Source organism: Cryptomeria japonica, chromosome 3, assembly GCF_030272615.1.
Source record: "Cryptomeria japonica chromosome 3, Sugi_1.0, whole genome shotgun sequence".
Classification (NCBI taxonomy): Eukaryota; Viridiplantae; Streptophyta; class Pinopsida; order Cupressales; family Cupressaceae; genus Cryptomeria; species Cryptomeria japonica.
In genome coordinates this window covers 347384659-347403987 of record NC_081407.1, presented here as the reverse complement: position 1 = coordinate 347403987, position 19329 = coordinate 347384659, and the positions used below count along the sequence as shown (strand labels likewise).

Here is a 19329-nt window from a genome sequence, read left to right as displayed (position 1 = left end):
GTCTTTTTTAATTAATTTAGAAAAAATCATTTGCTTAGAGACTTTGTTTTAAGACCTACTAATAACATCTAAATTGGGTGTTCATTATTTGGACTAGATATAATATCTCTATCTCAAATTTTGAGATAGGATGCTTCTCTAGTTGAATCTATAATATGGGCCAGATTCAAACGGTCTTAACATATTGGTAAAATTGCATAAAATGATTATGTAAGAATTTTTGTTTGTATTGAAATTGTAGCAAATAAATATCACAATGACAACAATAATGCTAATGAAGGTATATATATTTAAACAATTATATACATGGATGCAAATTAAACATATCTTTTTATTAGTTTTACATTTAACAATAAGAATTATGTTAGTGCTAATGATAATTATAGTGATAGTTTTACATCTTTCTAAGATTTTCTTCATTTAAATATGCTAAAAAAATAATGCTAGTAATATGATAGTTATTATTTTACATCTTTTTATATGTAATAAAAGAAGCTTTTGAATTTTTTTTTTTTTTAATATGTTAAAAGACAAATACTATAAATACAATAAAGAAATCCAAAAATATCATTCAACCCAAACAGGAGTATAGCCATTGGCCATCCCAATTGGAGCTTGGCTATAAAAGATTCAGTACAAATTTAGTAAATAAATAATATGATTTTATCTTAGAACTATTTATATTTATTATGATTATTAATTATTATTTTTTCTGAATTTGTTGTACTTTTTTAATAGGCTTTTTTCCGTATTTGATGTCGAATTAAAAGTTTCTGTATGAAACGTACTATCTTGCTGGTGTTGAAGTTCTGGAGAGCTCAGTTTCAAGTTTAGCGGGCAAAGAATTTACAGAAATTAAATTTCTAGATATCAGCAACACAATGTGTTCAATTTAAATGCCGGTGAGTTGTAAATAGGTAGTTTTCTGCAATCTTCAATATGATATTTAAGGGTTACATCTGTAACTGTTTCTTGCAGGATATTAGCAATACAGCATTGGGCAGCAAACTGCCCCACGGTGCAATGATGGCTCAAAAGGAAGAAACATGGCAAGCTCTCAAAGAAAACGGCAGGAAGCTGACAAACAGTGGTAATTACATCTTGTGCTTAGACCCTGATTCAATATTTCAAACTAGGTAAACCATACCAACTTGTAAAAGAGAGATATGAGGAATGCCCAATGTCACAGAAGGATCCCTGCAGTTCTTTCTCAAAAAGTTGTATACCACATCAATAGCTAGCCTTTTTAGAAAAGATGAATCTCTCTTTGCTTTCATATAAGAGTGCCCCAATATAAAGGCAGCTCCAGCTTCTGTTGCCTCATGAAGCTCTTGCAGCTCATCCCTCACATCAGAGTTAATGTCAGGATAGTTAGGAAGCATGAATCGCACCTTTTTTCTCCGTGCTAAATGGAGAGAATCAATTTCTACAATGTCTTGTATGCTCTGAATGGTGGGTGAAGGTGACCTAACATAAGATACACTTGTAGAGTGTATGCTCTCTTGTGTTTCATAGCTCAGACTCTTCTCCATTCCAGACTGCACGAGAGGAGTACCGATCACAACCATTTTCTCATCTGCAGAGTAATTGCCACTCGAGCAAGAATTTCTTTCTTCCGATATTATAAACTCCCCAAGCTTGAAGATAAGCTGATCCTCAAACTGATCATCAACTTTGTGGGCATCCCTATAACCATATCTGACGATGCATCTGTATAATCTATATTCTTTGGGTCCTACGCGTCCAATAAGAAAACGTTCCTCTGGTGGCACATATGGTACTGGTACTGATTTAATGCATATAAAGACAAGCACCTTGTGAAATGCTGGAAGATTTGTCACAAAGTGTGTAAAATTTGCAGGTATCCCAGTGACAAGTTCTGTATATACAAGTCCAATACCAGGAACACGTGCAATCCCCAAACTAGGAACAAGTCCAAGCAGCCATTTTATGGACACCTTGTTTAGCAGGTCAAACTCATACTTCTTTATTGTGCCATAATGCCACACATACATGATTGTCATGAATATGAAAGCTAGACAAATAGGCACCCAAGCTCCTTCCAGAAACTTAATAAGGGATGCAGAGAAGTAGAAGGCTTCAATAGATCCAAAGAAAAGTAGAAAGCAGAGTGCTAACAGAACATTTTTGTGCCAACATAAAATAATTACCAATGATGTAAGAAAGGTGGTAACCAGCATAACTGTGATGACAGCTAGCCCTGTGATAGAAATAATCAGAGATGTAGGAAGCTGTCAAATTTCCAGTTAAATTAAAAATGTATCCTTCCATCTTTGCAAAAATGATTCATGCTTGACTCAAATATTAAAAACATAAAAGTAGAAGATACCTGATGCATTTCCCATGTGTTTCGTATCTCGGAAACCAACAGTAACAGCAAGACAAAGAATCATTAAAATCCAGTTGATTTCTGGAATGTATATTTGTCCGTGTATTTTCTTAGAGGTATGCACTACTTTCACCCTAGGAAAGCAACCTAGGGCCAAGCTCTGATTGATAATGGAAAATGTCCCACTGATGATAGCCTGACTTCCAACCACAGATGCAAGTACCGCAATTACTAGAACTGGCCACCGTAGAGGTTCTGTCAAGGTATTACACAACAGGTCCATTTTTTCATAATTTTTCCGAAAAAGTAGAAAAGTTGCCCAAAATATGTAGGTTTATAAAACACAAACATAAGTAAATGTACCTGGCACATATACATAGAATCCAATCTGATAGCTATTTTCTATATGATGGTGTTTTGAAAGATAGGCAGCTTGACCCATATATGCTAAGATTAGAGCAGGATAAACTATAGAAGTGAAAGCAATCTGCAGTCAAATAATGCCTCATTATACAGTGACGTCTTGATTCTTCCTTCACGACAGAAGTAATTTGCAGTTGTAATTTTAAATATTAGTACAATGAAATTGGAACTTGCAATACCTTGATGGCTAATTGTGAGAAGTGTCCCAGATCTGCAAACATTGCCTCTGAACCTGCACAAAAAAGTTGATCAGGTCAATTTCTTGCAGAAGAGGTTGACAAATTTTAATATAGTAATTGTGTTAAGCAGCCAGGATTTCCGGTTATAACAGGATTTACCTGTCACACACAATAGAATACCTCCCAGTGACATCCATCCTGCCTTTCTTGTTTTTCTTAAAAAATTGTACATATAGTATGGTGAAAGTGCTTGATAAACTTGCGGGTTCCAGTGAATAACGTTGTACAGACCAAGTGCACTAATGCACACCAGCCAAGTCACAATAATTGGAGCAAAGAGCATACCCAGCCTATGTGTGCCATAATGTTGCAAGGCAAATAGACAAACCAATATAACACACGTGATAAGAACAACATCATCTGCAAAACGAACTTTAAAATGTTAGAAAACAAAATATAGGTAATGGCAAACTTCTCTCATAACTCTTGTTTTCTTTACAAGTGATATCAATAGCACCATTGGTGTTAAACAGGGCTGTCTGCTTTCACCTAACAAGTGGTCTCTATATAAATATAATAAAACATATTATTGTAAATTGAGGGGAAATAGATGATGGTTGTATTCTATACGATAAATCATCACAATTTAATTATTTGCAAATGATCTCATTCCTGTGTCACATGCTGCTGTAGACTTACAACATCTTATCTTGATATTCTGAGCTAATTTTGTGTCAATCATGATTTACAAGTGAAGTTGAATAAAATAGAGTCTATGGTTTCTGTTGTCACAAAAGTTTGCACCCTTGCTGTAATATCCCACTAATTTTTTTAATTTTTTTTCAGGCTAATAGCAATTCATCCACAACAATTAACCCGTTAAGGTTAGAGTAATAAGCAAAACAACTGAAAGGGAACCCTTCCACCTTTTGTTCACCGAGAGCCCAGACTGGGAGGGTGAGAGCATACGGTGTTCCGGGGATCGTCAGCATCAATAAACAAACTGAACATTACAATTGCATGGGCGGCAAGCCATCCCCTTTTGCTTATCCAGCAGGATAGAAACTAAACTTCTTGGCGGTGAACCGACCAAGGGAAAGATTACAAGAAATAGAAGTTCAATCACTCTACCGCGTATTTCAGCGGGAGGACATTACATTAACAATCACTCTACCGCATATTTCAGCGGGAGGACCAAAAACATTGAACTTATCACTCGACCACTTATTCAGCGGGAGGACATTACATTAAACCATCACTCTACCGCATATTTCAGCGGGAGGACTATTTATCAAAGAAAACTGAATTACAAAACCGAGAAGGCGGCAAGCCAGCCTCTTCCACTTATGCAGTGGGAATTACAAATAAAAGCAGATAGAATGGGATGCTCAGTACTACTATGGAGATGAGATGAGAAGATTAATTGCAGATTTCTACACAATACTGTAATTTTCTGTTACACTGCTCTGCAGGCTGAAAGTATAGTTTCAGCAGCCCATGAAAACATGAAAATACTCATAACTCACTCAATTTTTACTCGAATTGATTCAAATCAAGCCCAATCCCACCGTACATCCAATACAATGACAACCAATCACAGCCACACCCCAAACAACCCTTTTTTTAATTTTGCACGCATCCCAATGCAACCCCAAAAACCCACGCCTAGACTAGGAATTTCAATTTTGCATAATTAAATCAATATTCAAACAAACGTGCTAAAAACTTACAAACTTATTTGCCAGTGCTAGGAAGGAAGATAGGAATAATACCCATAACTGTCAGACGCTCCAGCAGAGAGATGTGAGCAAAAATGTGTTTCAGCCACAGGCAAAACCAGCAAGTCCAGAATCGTTGCAACACCAAGATGTCTATGGCAAAACTCTGAAAACGATAGAAGAATACAAGGCACAGCTAGGTACTGTATTTCAAGTACGAAACCGGGTAGCACTAGGGAGACGCACTCCGAAGCCTCAAGTTCTGTTGCCAATCCGGCAACATAACATTACAGATTTTCAAGATGCTGCAAATGGGAACCCAAGCCTCATATTTATAACTTCATTCTTCAAATTCAAATGACATCCCTCCAAATTCCACGCTTGCATTTGAATTTCATTCCACTTTTATGTGGACCCAAGTGTAGCGCCCAACTTCCTAAGTCAAAAGTCACGCCCAAGAATGGGGAGGACCCACGTTAAACACTTAGGCACATGTTAGCGATGCAAAGTGAAATAATATCCCTTCTAAAATATTTCACATTCCATAAAACAACTGAATTTCGCCCAAACTTAGGATTAAACAGGCATTAATCCCAAATTTAATAAACCAGTAGCCAATAAATAGATTAATTAAATATTAACCTTAGGATAAGGAAATAATATTTAATTATGTTGCAAATGTCTCCCGCACTGATTATTATCACCACCAAGATGAAACTGAGCCTAGATGACCACAGATTGCTGCAGAATTCAGACCCCTGTCTACTGCCAAAAATAGAAATGTGCCACCCAGCCACTTACTAAAAATAGTAAGTCAAGAATTAATGCTCAGAAAAATATGATCATCGCGTCCAGAGGCAAAGCAAGGAGTGCTCAGTAGGACAGTGGCACCAGAATGGTCATCCCCTGACTTACTAAAAATAGTAAGTCCTCGTTTCATCGATGCTAGACCCTGATTACTCATTCCACCTAGCTTACGGGTCTTAGGAATAGGCTAATGGACCACTGAAAGAACATCAATGAGAAGGGGACATTACACTTGTTGAACTATCAACTCAACAACCTTGTAAAACATGTAAACAACCCCGAAGTGTGGGACCTTGCGCAAGGGGATTGAATCTCCGGAGAAGGCCGACTTCCTTCTCAATCCAAGTGTAGGTGTTGAACCAACTCAACACTCCGATTTCTACTTCTAAACCTATCCTAACAGCTTGCAGAGGAAAAAAGAAGGAGGAAATGCAAAAATGAAAGGAGGTGATGCACTCAGATAGAGGTGTTTCTCTCCCCACCTAGAAGTGACAAAAAAAATCAATCGAAATACCCAGGAGATGCACAAACTTCAGTTGCATGAATGACCTCAAGCACATGTATGGAGGTTAGAATTTGCTGAATGTCAAGAGGAAAGAAGGTTTCCCACAAGTCACACTCTGAAACAAGTTAATATAGCATATACGTAAGAGAAAACCACAAAACATGCACTTACAATGAAGGTAAGAAAACATACACAACATGCATAAGTTGAAGGAAGGCAAGAATGATAATTTCAATTCATTCTAAGGCCAATGGCCAAACTCACAGTTGTAGAAGTGCAAGAAATATACAAGTCTTCAAGAGAAGTGAAAGAGCAAAGAATAGCTTAAGCTAGCAGGGAGAGAACCCTTTACAATGAGGCTTAACCTAAGTCACAAGGTTCGAATTCGAGTTCGAGTTTGACAACAATAAAATTTGGATGAAGTTCGGTAAGGAGAAAAAATTCGGAAAAAAATTTGACATTAAATTCGCCTTGTATAGTTAATTTAAAATAATAATAATAAATCCACAAAATAAAATAAATTAAATATTAAATTTAAATTATTAAAAATAAAATAATTTATAAATATATTAAAGGACAATTTAATAATTAAAAAATAAATAACATTCAATATAAATCTATTAAATGTTAATTTTTAATAGAACTTTAAGAAAAATAAAAGATAATATTTATTATTTTATAAAGTCAATTATTCATATTTAAAATGTTATAAAGCATAGGAAGAGGTAAAGAAAAACTTAAGTAAAAAAAAATAGTTAACCTTTCAAAAGGTTTATTACCGCCTACACAAGAAGCGGAACCAAATATGCAAAAATTTGCAGAAGAAATCTGCTCTAAGCAATCGATCCCGTGGTTGAAGAAATGCTGTTGTAGAAATTCATGCGTGGATCGTGGCTCTCACTCGCGTTATGCGCTGCAAAAATGTGTGGCTTGTCCCTTCGACTCTCATCACACACCACAAACAAAATGCCCTAGCTGCTAGCAGGCGATTGGACGAGCTATGTGAATATGTGGCAGAAGAAATGTGTGCCCTAGCTTTAAAACTAGCTCTTTCTCCCTACGAATATAGACACAAATTTTTGTGAATTCCATGCCTATGTTATATATTCACCGAATTTCAAACTTTAAGCATGAAATTTGGCAAACCTTGTGACATAGGGCTTAACAGCCTTTATATAGCAAATTGGTCGTAGAGGAGAGACCAATGGTCAAGGGGAGGAACCCTTAACCCTGGCGTGCACAGAGGAATGTCAGTCAAGGAAGGCAAGAAAGTGCACAAACTTGCCATGGTGTACATGCAAGCAACCTGGCCATACCTTGACAAGGCAATCTCAAGAAGAAAAGTACTTCTAGAAGGTGGATTGCTTGACATTCCAAAGTCAGAGCATGCAGGCCTGACATGAGGGCCATCAAGTAACCATAAATAAGCATGGCCTTGTACTCCACTTGATGGCCATCGTGCAAAACATTAAATGTGCCTCTGTATCTCAATGAATGAAAGTGTACAAGTCGCAAGAGTTGATGGAGCATTAAGAGCTTTGAGTGTTGATCATGCCATCCAGAAGTGTCGCAAGTCGGAAACTTGGGATTTTGGGTTTGGGAAGACGTGGGAAACCTAGGTTTTCAGGATTGGGAAGACTTGGGAAACTTGGGTTTCCGGGGTTTGGAAGACCTGGGAAACTTGGGTTTCCGGGGTTGGAAGACTTGGGAAACCTAGGTTTCCGGGGTTTGGAAGACTTGGGAAATCTGGGTTTACTTGGGAAACTTAGATTTCCAGGGTTTGGAAGACTTGGCAAACTTGGGTTTTGACAAGACAACACTTAACACTTCATGACCATTGGCCTTGTCCTTGATCAACTGGGGCAGCGCTGGTCCATGAAACATATCTCTGATCGGTTCTCATTGATGGACCAAGGGTGTCATAAAATAACAATAGTTTCCAATACAACTAAGAAGAACACAACTAAACTTATTTACAAAATTAATTTTGCAAAGTGTTTTTCTCTTATACTTATCTTATTGTGCCTTCTACAAGACCTCTGCTAAATACGCTTCCTACTATAGAAGAGAGATTATGCAAGGATTACAAACTTATCTTAGCGTGTCTTTTCATTGGAAGAGTCGATGAACCCCCCACCATCACCATACTCTCAAATGGCCAAAACAAAATCAAAGATTGTCTCCATGAATTTGCAATACCCTCACCTTTTATGGAGAAAGAAATTCAGATCACATGCTGATTTAAACAATTGACACCTCCAATTTCATTTTTTCCATGGGTTTATTTATCTTTTAACCTGATAGTTTCAAACTTACAATTGGGTTGTAGTTTTGTGAAAATTATTTTTTTATCTTTTAATTTCATACTTTCACAATAAAGGATGGGCCGTAATTTTGTGGGGAGGCCTATTCACCTATAGTTTTGTTAGGCCACCACTACCCATGAAGCTCATCAATAGTGATACATCATTAACTCCAAAAAAATGAAGAGAGTGCAAATTAATTGATTCAAAAGAAAGACACATATGATGTTGATTGCTGATATCATTGTTTTACTACTGATTCTAATATTGAACAATCAATATATATCATGACATTCATATAATTTTTTTTTTAATTTTGAACAATGAATATCTATCATGACATTCATTTAGCATTGGTTTTAATATTGGGTAAGTATTTTTATTTTTTCTGGTGGTTTTGTTTATTATATAATGCTATGTGGCATTTTAACTTGATTCCTATTTTTAGGCTACAAATATACATTAATATATTATTTTGTACAAACGATCCCAAAATGAACCCAACCCAAAATAAAGCTGCTGTATCCACATACTGAACTACCCAAGCCAAAACCAGTAATGTAGCCTCTTAAGAGAAACTTAAGGCTCTTTATGGGCTCTTATTCATTATGAATTTATGTGCATCCACATGCGTAGTTCTATCCATCAAAGGATGCCCCCTTAAGATTCATCATGCTAACTTTTTATCTTTAACCTCACTTGTTCTACCTCAATTTCAGACGTACAAATGGGTAGCTTGGCACCTGTTCTTTTTAATACATGGAACATTGTTTTTAATACAATCTTGGAATTTTTGCTAAACCCTATTGGAAATAAGAGTTTTAGAATGTTAGTCTATTCTTGAAGCTGAATAATTCTATAATGACCAAGAACTCATGCCAAGTTACCCACTTGTTCCTTTGAAACTGAGGTTGAATAAATTAATTTGAAAGTGAAGGTTGAGATAAAGGGTTATCTTGACAAATCTTAATTCTCTGATGATTAGAGCTAGTTATGCTACTGCGCATAATGAATAAGTGTTATACATGCATCCACAATGCACCCATTCAATTTATGTATGCATGCAACCTGCAAGAACAAGTGTACAAGAGCCTACATGCATTCACCATGCACCCATTCAATTCATGTATGCATGCAAGAACAATTGCCAAGCATTAGGGTAGTGTGGCACTTGTATTCAAATTCATGCATACATGCATACACGAAGTACCTCTATAGTTTGGTAGCTTGGCACTTGATAATCATTTTTTTCATTCAAATTTCTGGTTTACCTCATTTCTGAATAGCTTTAGATTGATTTTGGATCATTTCCTTGAGTATGTGATTTTTGTTTCAGTTACTGCTGCTTTTTATCTGTTAGCCTGTCTAGATAGTTCAGGCTCAGTTCTGCCACTCTTTAGCTTGGTGCATCCAATGTTTAATTGCTCAATGCAGATTTGTAATACTTTTTCAGCTTTAATCTATATATAGATCACTACTTTATAGACAGGCAAAACGCAGATGAAGACGGGCATCAATCTTTATAGATGGCTTTATTTGTAGTGCTTTCCTAGCTTTCATCCCAAGAACAGAGAATACAGAATTCTTTGATGCCTCAAGACCAATCTCTTTATGTAATGCAAAATATAAGATTCTGGCAAACATAATGACAGACAGATTGAAAAACTATTACACGTTATTAAAGTAAAACAAAGAGATTTTGTGGCAGGAAGACAGATATTAGATGAGGTTTTGTTAACTCATAATATATTTCATTCAATCAACAAAAGCAAGAAGGAATGAATGACAGTAAAACTGGGTATAAACAAAACTTATGACAGAACTAATCAGTAACTTTACAAAAGAAGTTTTGCTATCCACATGATTGGATGACATGGGTTGAAAGTTGTATAAGCACTCCTATATATTCTGTCCTTATTAAAAGCTTGCCAGCTGGATAATTTCATGAGCCTAGGGCTTTATGGGAGCAAGGTCTATACTCTCCTTAATTACTTTTTAAAATGGCAGGAGCACTTGAATTATAGAAAGAAACAAGGAAGAGGAATAAAGGATCTTTCTAATGTTTTTAATAATCTAATAGCAAAGGCCCCAAGTACACAGTAAGCATTGGATATTTATGAAAGAACTGTGCAGAAAAAATTAGAAAGCATTGGATATTTATGAAACAACTATAGATCAGAAACACAAGGAGAGAACTACTAGAACAAATCAGCAGACTTACGAAGTTTGAATGCACCTAGGAATGAATATGATGGAGGGAAGGATAAGGGCGTATTGGAAGAGGGTGGTACACTGTATTCTAGAAAAAAATACATGAAAAGGAAAATGTCTTACTTTGATAGGTGGAAGAGCATGTCTATAAGAAGTTCCACTCTACATGAACCATTTACTAGTACTAAGTAAAATGTTGAGGTTATCACAAGATTAAAAAACAGCTTTTTGTCAAATGGGATATGGGCAAAAGAAAAATTCTCATAGTAGCATGCAAAACGAAAATTCCGACCAACATAAAATGGATGCTTGGGTTTGACATCAATTAAGGCCATCAGTTAAATATTCAAAGCAAAGTGAGTATGGAGGGTATTTAGAGAGATGAGAAGTATTAGAGTAGGATATTTAGAGATAAGTATTTGGACAACCAAAAAGATAGAGCTTCTTACATATGATTTGTAGGCAAAAAGAATTGGAGATGCATCCCCTTAATAAAGAGGACTCGAGGCAAAACATACAATATAGTGACAAGGCTTTGCTTTGGGATTTACAAGGACAAGGTGATCTCCTTTGGCTCAAAATAAGTAGTTTGTTGATCTAAAGAGTTTATGCCAAATGGACCCTATCATACATTTAGAAGGAAGAAGAAAATGTAAACATTTGAAATGGACCCATCATTTTGACAGAGATGAAATTGCAATTCTGAAAAATATTTTCAAAATAATTCCCGTCAAAAACAAGAGGGACTATCTAGAGACAGTTTAGTAAACGAGGCATACAGCAAAAAGAAAAAAAGAAGTTTAAGCTAAGAATTTGTGGCATAAGCATTCCTTTTAAAAGGAAAATTCCTTTCTATTGTTGGAAATTTTAGGTAAAGCATTGATATATGATTCTCTCACCCAAGGAGGATATCATGCCCCTTTAGATGTCCTTTATGCAAGAGCAACTTAGAAGATGGGGGTCATATGGTTGAGATTTTAAAATGTCCCACCCTTATTCTGCCCTGAATTTTCAGTTTTGGTAGTTTGACAATTTGTCAAACAAGTGCCATGCAATCTGATTTTCACCCTTGATTTACACTACTCATGATGCACTCTTTCCAAATATCCATTCTATCAAACGATTGGCAGACCTCTGAAATTGGTAAAGTTGGTTTGATATTGTTGTCTTACAGAAATGTCTATGGTTTTGGTGACCAGATTTCACATAGCCATTCATACACAATGTGAAATAAAATTCCTTCAACAGTTCCTTTCACGTATGTTCACATATATTGCATATAAAAATAGAACATAGGTATCCTCATGCATACAAAACTCAGCTTTAACTGTTCTCAATAGTCTGCTATAAGCTACAGCAGTATATATAAATGAGCAGAAAGTACAGTTTCTGACCTTGTTTCAGACCCGCAATGATATCAGCTGGAAGTGTCCACTTAAACAGCAAGAGGGGGGGTCTGTAACGTTGCAGAAAACTCTGATATACAGCTACAGGGAAGACTGAAATTTGCACAGCAAAGCTTTAATCCTCCAAAATGCCCTTGGCGTCCATATTAACAGGGAAGACAATAAATTCTGATTTTATCTGATCCATTAATGGAAGCCCATGGGTTGTTCTGGAGACTCAGAACTTAGCATACCCAGCAACTTCTCTTTCCTATTTGTGGATTGAATGTACAGGCCATGTATCCCAAATACAGCAGACATAGTATGATAGCAGCCCCTCAAAAAACACTTAGCGCACAGCAACAGGAATGCTTCCAGCTCCTAGATGGTGTCTTGGATAGTTTACTCAGCAGCAACAACCCTTCAAGGCATTCCAACACATACACCTCTGTTATCAGGTGCCACACAATAGTTCTGAAATAAAATCCAAACACCTGCAAATTTGTCTCCAATGGAGACTTCACAAATTAACTGTAGACTCACTGTAAACCCTATGAGAAAATCTGCTCAAGCCCTCCAACAACTGAATCAATGGAGCACAATGGTGAATCCTAAGTGAATCCACACCAAAGATGGATTTGCGTTTTTGTCCAAACCATCAAATGAGCTTCCAAGTGCCTTTTTATAATGCTTTCATCCCAACGCCTTAATTAGGGTTTGCACATTTTAAATTATAAATATATTATAATATCCATGTCTCCCAAAGCACAATTAAAAGTCACTCTATAAAATAACTTTTATAAAGTCACTTTGTTACATTACTTTATGAAGTCAATTTATTATATTAAATAATGTAAAGTTAAATATATAATTTAACTTTATTATTCAAACGATATTTAATATAATGTCCATAAAACTCCAGTCGCCATGATGCTATCAACTTCTGCAATAACTAACTATCCAGAAATAGCCATGATATTCACTGATCATCCTGTGACTTACTATAAATAGTATGAGCCAAACGTCCAAGTGACTTACTATGAATAGTATGAGCCAAACATCCAAGTGACTTACTAATAATAGTAAGCGTATATCAAAGAGCCTTGAATGATCTCAGAAAGGCATACCACTAATAAATTGGGACATTGAGCTGAAGAATACTGAAATAAGCACCAAAAGGTCAGCTGAAGAGCCATAGAACACCCTCAAAAGGGTCCCCTAATCACCATGTTAGCCTACGGGGACCAATGTCATAGGCTAACCTCTAGAAATAGCTGATGCCTGAAAAGGGGACATACAGACTTGTATGGTGGCATTGGAAATTTGGGGAAGTTTCTCTAGTAAAATGCAGCAGGATTGGCTTGCTTAGAATCATTAATGGAGAGGATGTTAGTGTTGTCAAGGAGGTTTCAGAATGGGATTTTCAAGGCCAAATAAACAAGAATTTCCATTTTCATAATTTGGAATTTATGGTTTGACAAAAACTCCAAAATTTTTGGAAGAAATATCTAGCATGGAGAATGTGAGGGAAGAAAACCACCTTAAAAATGGGTCTGTCAGAAATAGTTTAAAAAAGCTATAATATCCTAGGGAAAATTTTCTTGGAAGTATTTAATTAAAACCTTCAACAAATAGACTATATATTGGACAAATACATTTTGGGTTAAAATATGAAAAACCCAAACCCTAGAAACCTAGATTAATAACTCTAAAATATGCCTCAAACTTCCTTATATTACTCTAAAGTGCGTTAATGTTCTCACAACGTTTCTACCTTAGGATTATACTTTAGACTTCAATATTTCACCTAACTTGACAAACCTTAACTGATTGTTTCTCAACTTTAGCAAACCCAAATTTTTTTGCCTTACATCTGTTCAAATAACATTAATCCTTAATATTGTAGGCCAGGTTCACAAATTGAAGATAGATTTGTTTTCATGAATTTACATCAACCCTAATACCTAGATTAACAAATGAACATACCAGATTGTAGGTAACACCAAAACTCTCTTTTTTATATATATTAAATGTCTTTGAGTTACACTTAGCTTATCAATACATGAAGTTGACGATTAACTAATCACAAAATATACTACACAATATTAGACATAGCCTCATAAACTATTATGCAGAGGACCCACAACAAACAAAAAAATGACACAAATCCAATGCCATGAAATTACATGAAATTGGTTTGAAATACACTACAACACTACAACAATAATCATAACCATCTAACAATATAGTACTCGTTCCTATGACAACAAGGATGTTGTGGAACTCCACACAGCTAAAGATCCATGACCTTGAAGCTCATGCGCAACCTCTGGTGAACTTGTGCTATCAAGAAAAAGGGTTTTCATCCTCTGCCTTGTGAAACCAAATGGTTTTCATCCACTAGCTTCCACAAATCTAAGGGCCTTTGTCCTCAAATCTGACCGTTTGAACACTGATGCTCACAATAATGTCAACTAGCACTTCAGTTGGAGAAAAAAGCATAATCCTCTTGAATAATGAACCCAGAAATATATCTTGTTTGGCATATTCGGAAAACCTAGAGAACAGATCCATTGTCATTGGCCCTTTGATGTCATCAACATTAATAGCATCCATCAATTGGAGCATGCAAGGCAAAGAAGAGCCCACAAAAATCTCTAAAACAATGGCCAACTTAAACTACCACATTAACTATGATGCTTTGACGATTTGTGTCCACTGAACCACATTAATTATGATGCTTTGACAATTTGTGTACACTTAGGGAATTTAACATACCTCCATACTAATAACTTTTTGGGACTTTAGGTAGGTCTAGTGGGGATGAGAAAGGTAAACTCTAACCAAGGAAGACACTGGAAATCGGAATTTGGCCTTCGGCCTGCAAACACAATTTGATTGAATGAGGACATTACAAAATTCCAACTTGATGTGCATAAGAATGGGCTATGCTCAATTATGATGGATCTATGAAAGGAAATCCATAACTGGCAAAAGGAAAGGAATCTTTAGACATTATGATTTACAATCTTCATTAATGTTTTCAACTGACTTGAGAATGGTTACAAATAGGGAGAGAGAAGCAATGTCTCTATTAGAAAGAGAAGTGGATGAGAAGGATTTAGGATGGGATTTTGAAGGCCATATAGATGATAAGTTCCACCATAATAATTTGGAATTTTTGGGTGGATGGAAACTCCAAACTTTTTTAGGCCTTTTGTGGGTGACAAACCTGTGTTGGATTAGTTGTCATTGATGTCAAAATCATGTCAAAAAGGAATTCATTGTTAAAGATTGATGGCAAGCATAGTGCATCAGATAAAGAAACTTTAGAAGATGACAAGGAATCAAATGTTACGAGTAAAGAAAATGAAGTGAGATATCAAATGAATGAAGGCTGACCTGCAACAATATTAGGACGAAATCTATGTTTTTCAAAGATGGCTGACTCCTTTATGATTGTGAGATTTTGCCAAGATCTAGAGCTCAACGAAAAATACAATGGAGAGACAAAATATTGATAGGAATAAACTGTATTCTATCAAGAGAAAATACTGATCAACTGGATCATCAATCGTTACATACAATGAATATGAGTCTGCTTATATAGGCAAGGCTATATGGATATGTGAGCACACAAACATGACATGTGGCTCAATAAGAAACAAGGGTAGGTAGGAAATAGGTGTGGGTAGGTAGGAGAAACAATATAATATTCCACATGAGGTGGATCACCCACTGAATATGGAGTGTAACAATAAGATCACACCATAAAAGGTGGAAATTCTCCTACACACACTATCCCAATGTGGCACAAACACCCAAGTGTCTCATACCCAAACTACTATGAAATGCATTTCCTAAGTAAACTTAAGTAAAGTGTAATAATATCCATGATGAATGATTATTTACACCAACACCCCCCCTTAAGTGCAACTTAGGGGAATGCACTTAAGTCTACAATGCAACTAAGCAATGCAAGATGGGTCTCGATTACAAGGCCATGTTAGGTACCCATGTACAAATGCAAATGCATGAAAACCAATGCAAGGAAATCTCTTACAAAGCGGGGAAAGAGAGAAAAACCCAATGGGAAAAAACCCTCCCCCAAAAGAGAGATGAAAACCATGTATAAAGAACTCTCATAGAAGTATGTGAAGGACAAAACCCCATGTGAGGAAAAAGTCCCCCCCATATGAGAGAAGAAGAAGAAGAAGAAGAGAGACTAGGAAGCCCCCCCTCAATGTGGAATCTGCACCAATGATAGAAGCTCGAAGATGAATGAAGAAACTGCTCCATGAACGTCGAACCACGTTCCTCCCCTTAGGAAGAAACAAAACCAAAGGTGTATCCAAAAAGTCTCCCCAACCATGAAGGGAAGATGAAGAAAAAATACTCATGATGAAAGGAATCTCTGAAAACTGCTCAAGTGTCCCCATGTCAATGCTGAAAGGTACCCCCTCCAAAGATGGTAAATTGTGCCACATTGCTGAAAAAGGCACTCCAAGATCTAGTGGAGATGAATGTAGAACAATATCCAAAGATTCATATGTCTCAAAAGATAAAGAGACCTCCTCCAAGTGTTGTACAAAAGTATCCACAATCATGTCAACCTCTAAAGATTGATCATGTAGAGAATGCACAAGAGGGTCAGAATTATCCCTCGCAACAATCAAAGAAGGATCATCTTCATCTAAGAGAAGATGAATGTCATGAATGGTGTCTCCCAAATCTGCAATGTAGGAGTCCACAAACAAATCTGCAATGTCTGTCAAGTAGGCATCCCAATCAACTGAAGCTAGAAGACATGAAATATCCTGCTGCACTGAATCATAAGAAGGCAAAACTGTTGCACTAGATGCATCATTAGGTGCAATAGGTGGTGTGATATCAATAGAAGGAGATGAAATGCAAGGCTCACGAATGGGGTCACATGTGAGAATCCCCAAGTTCAAATGCCCAAAGTTCTCCTCAAAATCTGAATCATCAACATAGGAAGAATCAACCTCATCAAGAGGACCAAAATGTGAAAAAGAGTACAACCGAGATGCATGATCAACCACCCTAGTCGCAATGATAGCTCCACTCTCCAAGTCTCTAATGATAACTGAATCAGGTGTGAACTCCACAGTTTTCCTCCTAGGTTTCCCTCCTACACAATCTGCTACCACCACCATCACTCTTGCACATCTGAAACATGTCAAACCAAGGTCCCAAACACCATAACCCATTTTTTCCCCTTTTGAATTTGACAGGTAATATTTCAATTCTGACAAGTAGAAAAGGGAAAAATTAGGCAAACAACTCTTGAATGTTGCAGAGGCACAAGACACAAAGGTATTAGTGCCTTTTGAAGGTCAAGAGAGCAACCTGTAGGTAAAGGGAGCATCCAAAGGGTCACTACTGCCTGTCACTCTTCAAAAGTCACTATACCAGTTTGAAGCACCTCTTGACGGTCCTCCAATTGCCTATCATCACAAAATCAGTCCCAAAATGCAAAAGACACAATTTCTTAGCCCTTTTCCCTTTTCTTTATAGATACATCTTGATTCCCAGCTCTTCCATTGTTATACTTTCCACAAAGCTGATTAGCTTATTGTTTTGTTGTTACATTGCAAGAAATCGAATTAATTAGGTGTAATCAACACATAGTAAATGAACTATGAGACCATAGTAGCATTTATTTTCATTTCCCCTTCAAATTGAATTAGTACAATGATATTTGCAAATAATTATTTACTAGGTTACTGCATCAGCAAGAAAAGAGGCCCATTCAAGGCATGATTTGTCCTGAAATCAGACTCTGAATCAATTCACTTATGGAATCAGGTAGGGTTCAGTTTTGTAGTGTCTGAAATGTTCAGAATCAGCAGGAAACAAACTCAGATGATTCTAGCCTTGAGGGCACACATGGTATTTCAAAGCCATTTTTCAACATGATTCCAGAGTTAGGTAACTTTTTCAACACATTTTAAAAATTCCTTGTCTACCAAAAAACCCTTAGCAACCTCTCTCTCTCTCTCTCTCTCTCTATATATATATATATATATATATATATATATATATACAGCAAAGAAAAACATGAACATCTTGTGACATGTTTGATGTGCTGCAGGCAAATCTCAAATATCTAATCATGATAGTATTTAGCAACAAATTATAGATATTTTTTGCTTGGTTGGCATATTTCCACCCACCATTTTTAGATTTTGTTTGTGTTTTCTGCTTGGTCAACAAATTTTCACCCTTGCATTTCAAACCTTCTCTTCATATTTAGCAACTTCATACAAGGTTGCATCTAATGACTCATAAAGGATTAGTGTGTTTCTTAATCTAGAAAACTACTATCATCATAATCCCGCATTGATAACAAGTATGTCAAAATGAAAAGCATAAATAGAGTCCATTCATGATTAAAGGCCAAGAAAACCCTTACACCTTGGAAATCCTAACAAATCTGTCTGCCTTACTGCCATGCAAAACACAAAGAAATCACTGGAATTTGAGTCTCAAAGCCACAACAAATGACAAGGACTAGAGCTGGACAGACATGAAACTGAAGGTTGAAGCATGCCAAGCAGGTGGAGATTCAAGCAAAGGGGAAATGGAAAACTTTCAGTCAGAGGAGATGAATGAGAATACACTAGAGTTATTAGAGAAAGGCATGCAAAAAATCAAAGAAAGCCTAGATAATGGAGGGACAAATGGGGAAACCTAGTGTTCCTCTACAAGTGCAAACAAAGAAGGAAATGTGGACTATGTTATGGAAATGGCAAGTAACAAGGAGGAGGTAAAACTTTGGAATTTATGTTTTTAAGAAGTGATTGAATGTATTGATGAATGTCAACACAGATTGTTATCTTGTTATCTTTCTTTTGTAAGAGGAATGCCATCTGAAACAGATTTTCACAAATGGGCCAAATTAATTGGGAAAATTGGGCTTGGGGAATTGAAGGTGAGGGCGATGTGTCTTGCAAGTTCAAATCTGTTTAATAGGCTCAAGGTGTGTTGCAATATGGTACATAGGTCATTTGTGGCTAAATCTACTATTCACAAGACTGGACCCTTGATTTTCACCTTTGAAGGTGCTCAAGATCCCACTACCCAATGTGGGTTGAGCTACCTTTTTTAAACCTTGCCTTAAGACCTTTTTTGAGGGAAATAGTTTCACAAATGGGAAGAATTATTTTATGTAATAATAACTCAAATAAATTTTCCAGCTTAAGGGTTCATCCTAGAGTTTGTCTAGAGATGGATTTAAACAATCAGCTTCCTTAGAATATCAAGCTAATTGGCCCTGGGTTTGAGTTTTCGCAGCCTTTAGTTTATTTAAACAAACCTAATACTTTTTTTTTATTGCTGATAAGAAGGTCATTTGATAAGAGATTGTCCTATCAAACGAAATAGATTTGTTTTACCATAAGTTCAAGCCACAATCAGCCCACAAA

General features: G+C 36.3%; 1 protein-coding gene across 1 annotated transcript in view; it reads right to left on the bottom strand.

Annotated features, from left to right (window-relative positions):
• Positions 1-1083: 1083 nt before the first annotated feature.
• LOC131034808 (probable potassium transporter 9) overlaps positions 1084-19329 on the bottom strand; it is a 32308-nt gene continuing 14062 nt past the window's right edge. Inside the window, exons 4-8 of the mRNA XM_057966408.2 lie at positions 3112-3372; positions 2953-3005; positions 2714-2837; positions 2351-2605; positions 1084-2221 (exon numbers count right to left, since the gene is read on the bottom strand). Of these exons, the coding sequence (XP_057822391.2) occupies positions 1128-2221; positions 2351-2605; positions 2714-2837; positions 2953-3005; positions 3112-3372 (1787 nt within the window). The 3' untranslated portion in view covers positions 1084-1127. The remainder of the gene's footprint in view (positions 2222-2350; positions 2606-2713; positions 2838-2952; positions 3006-3111; positions 3373-19329) is intronic.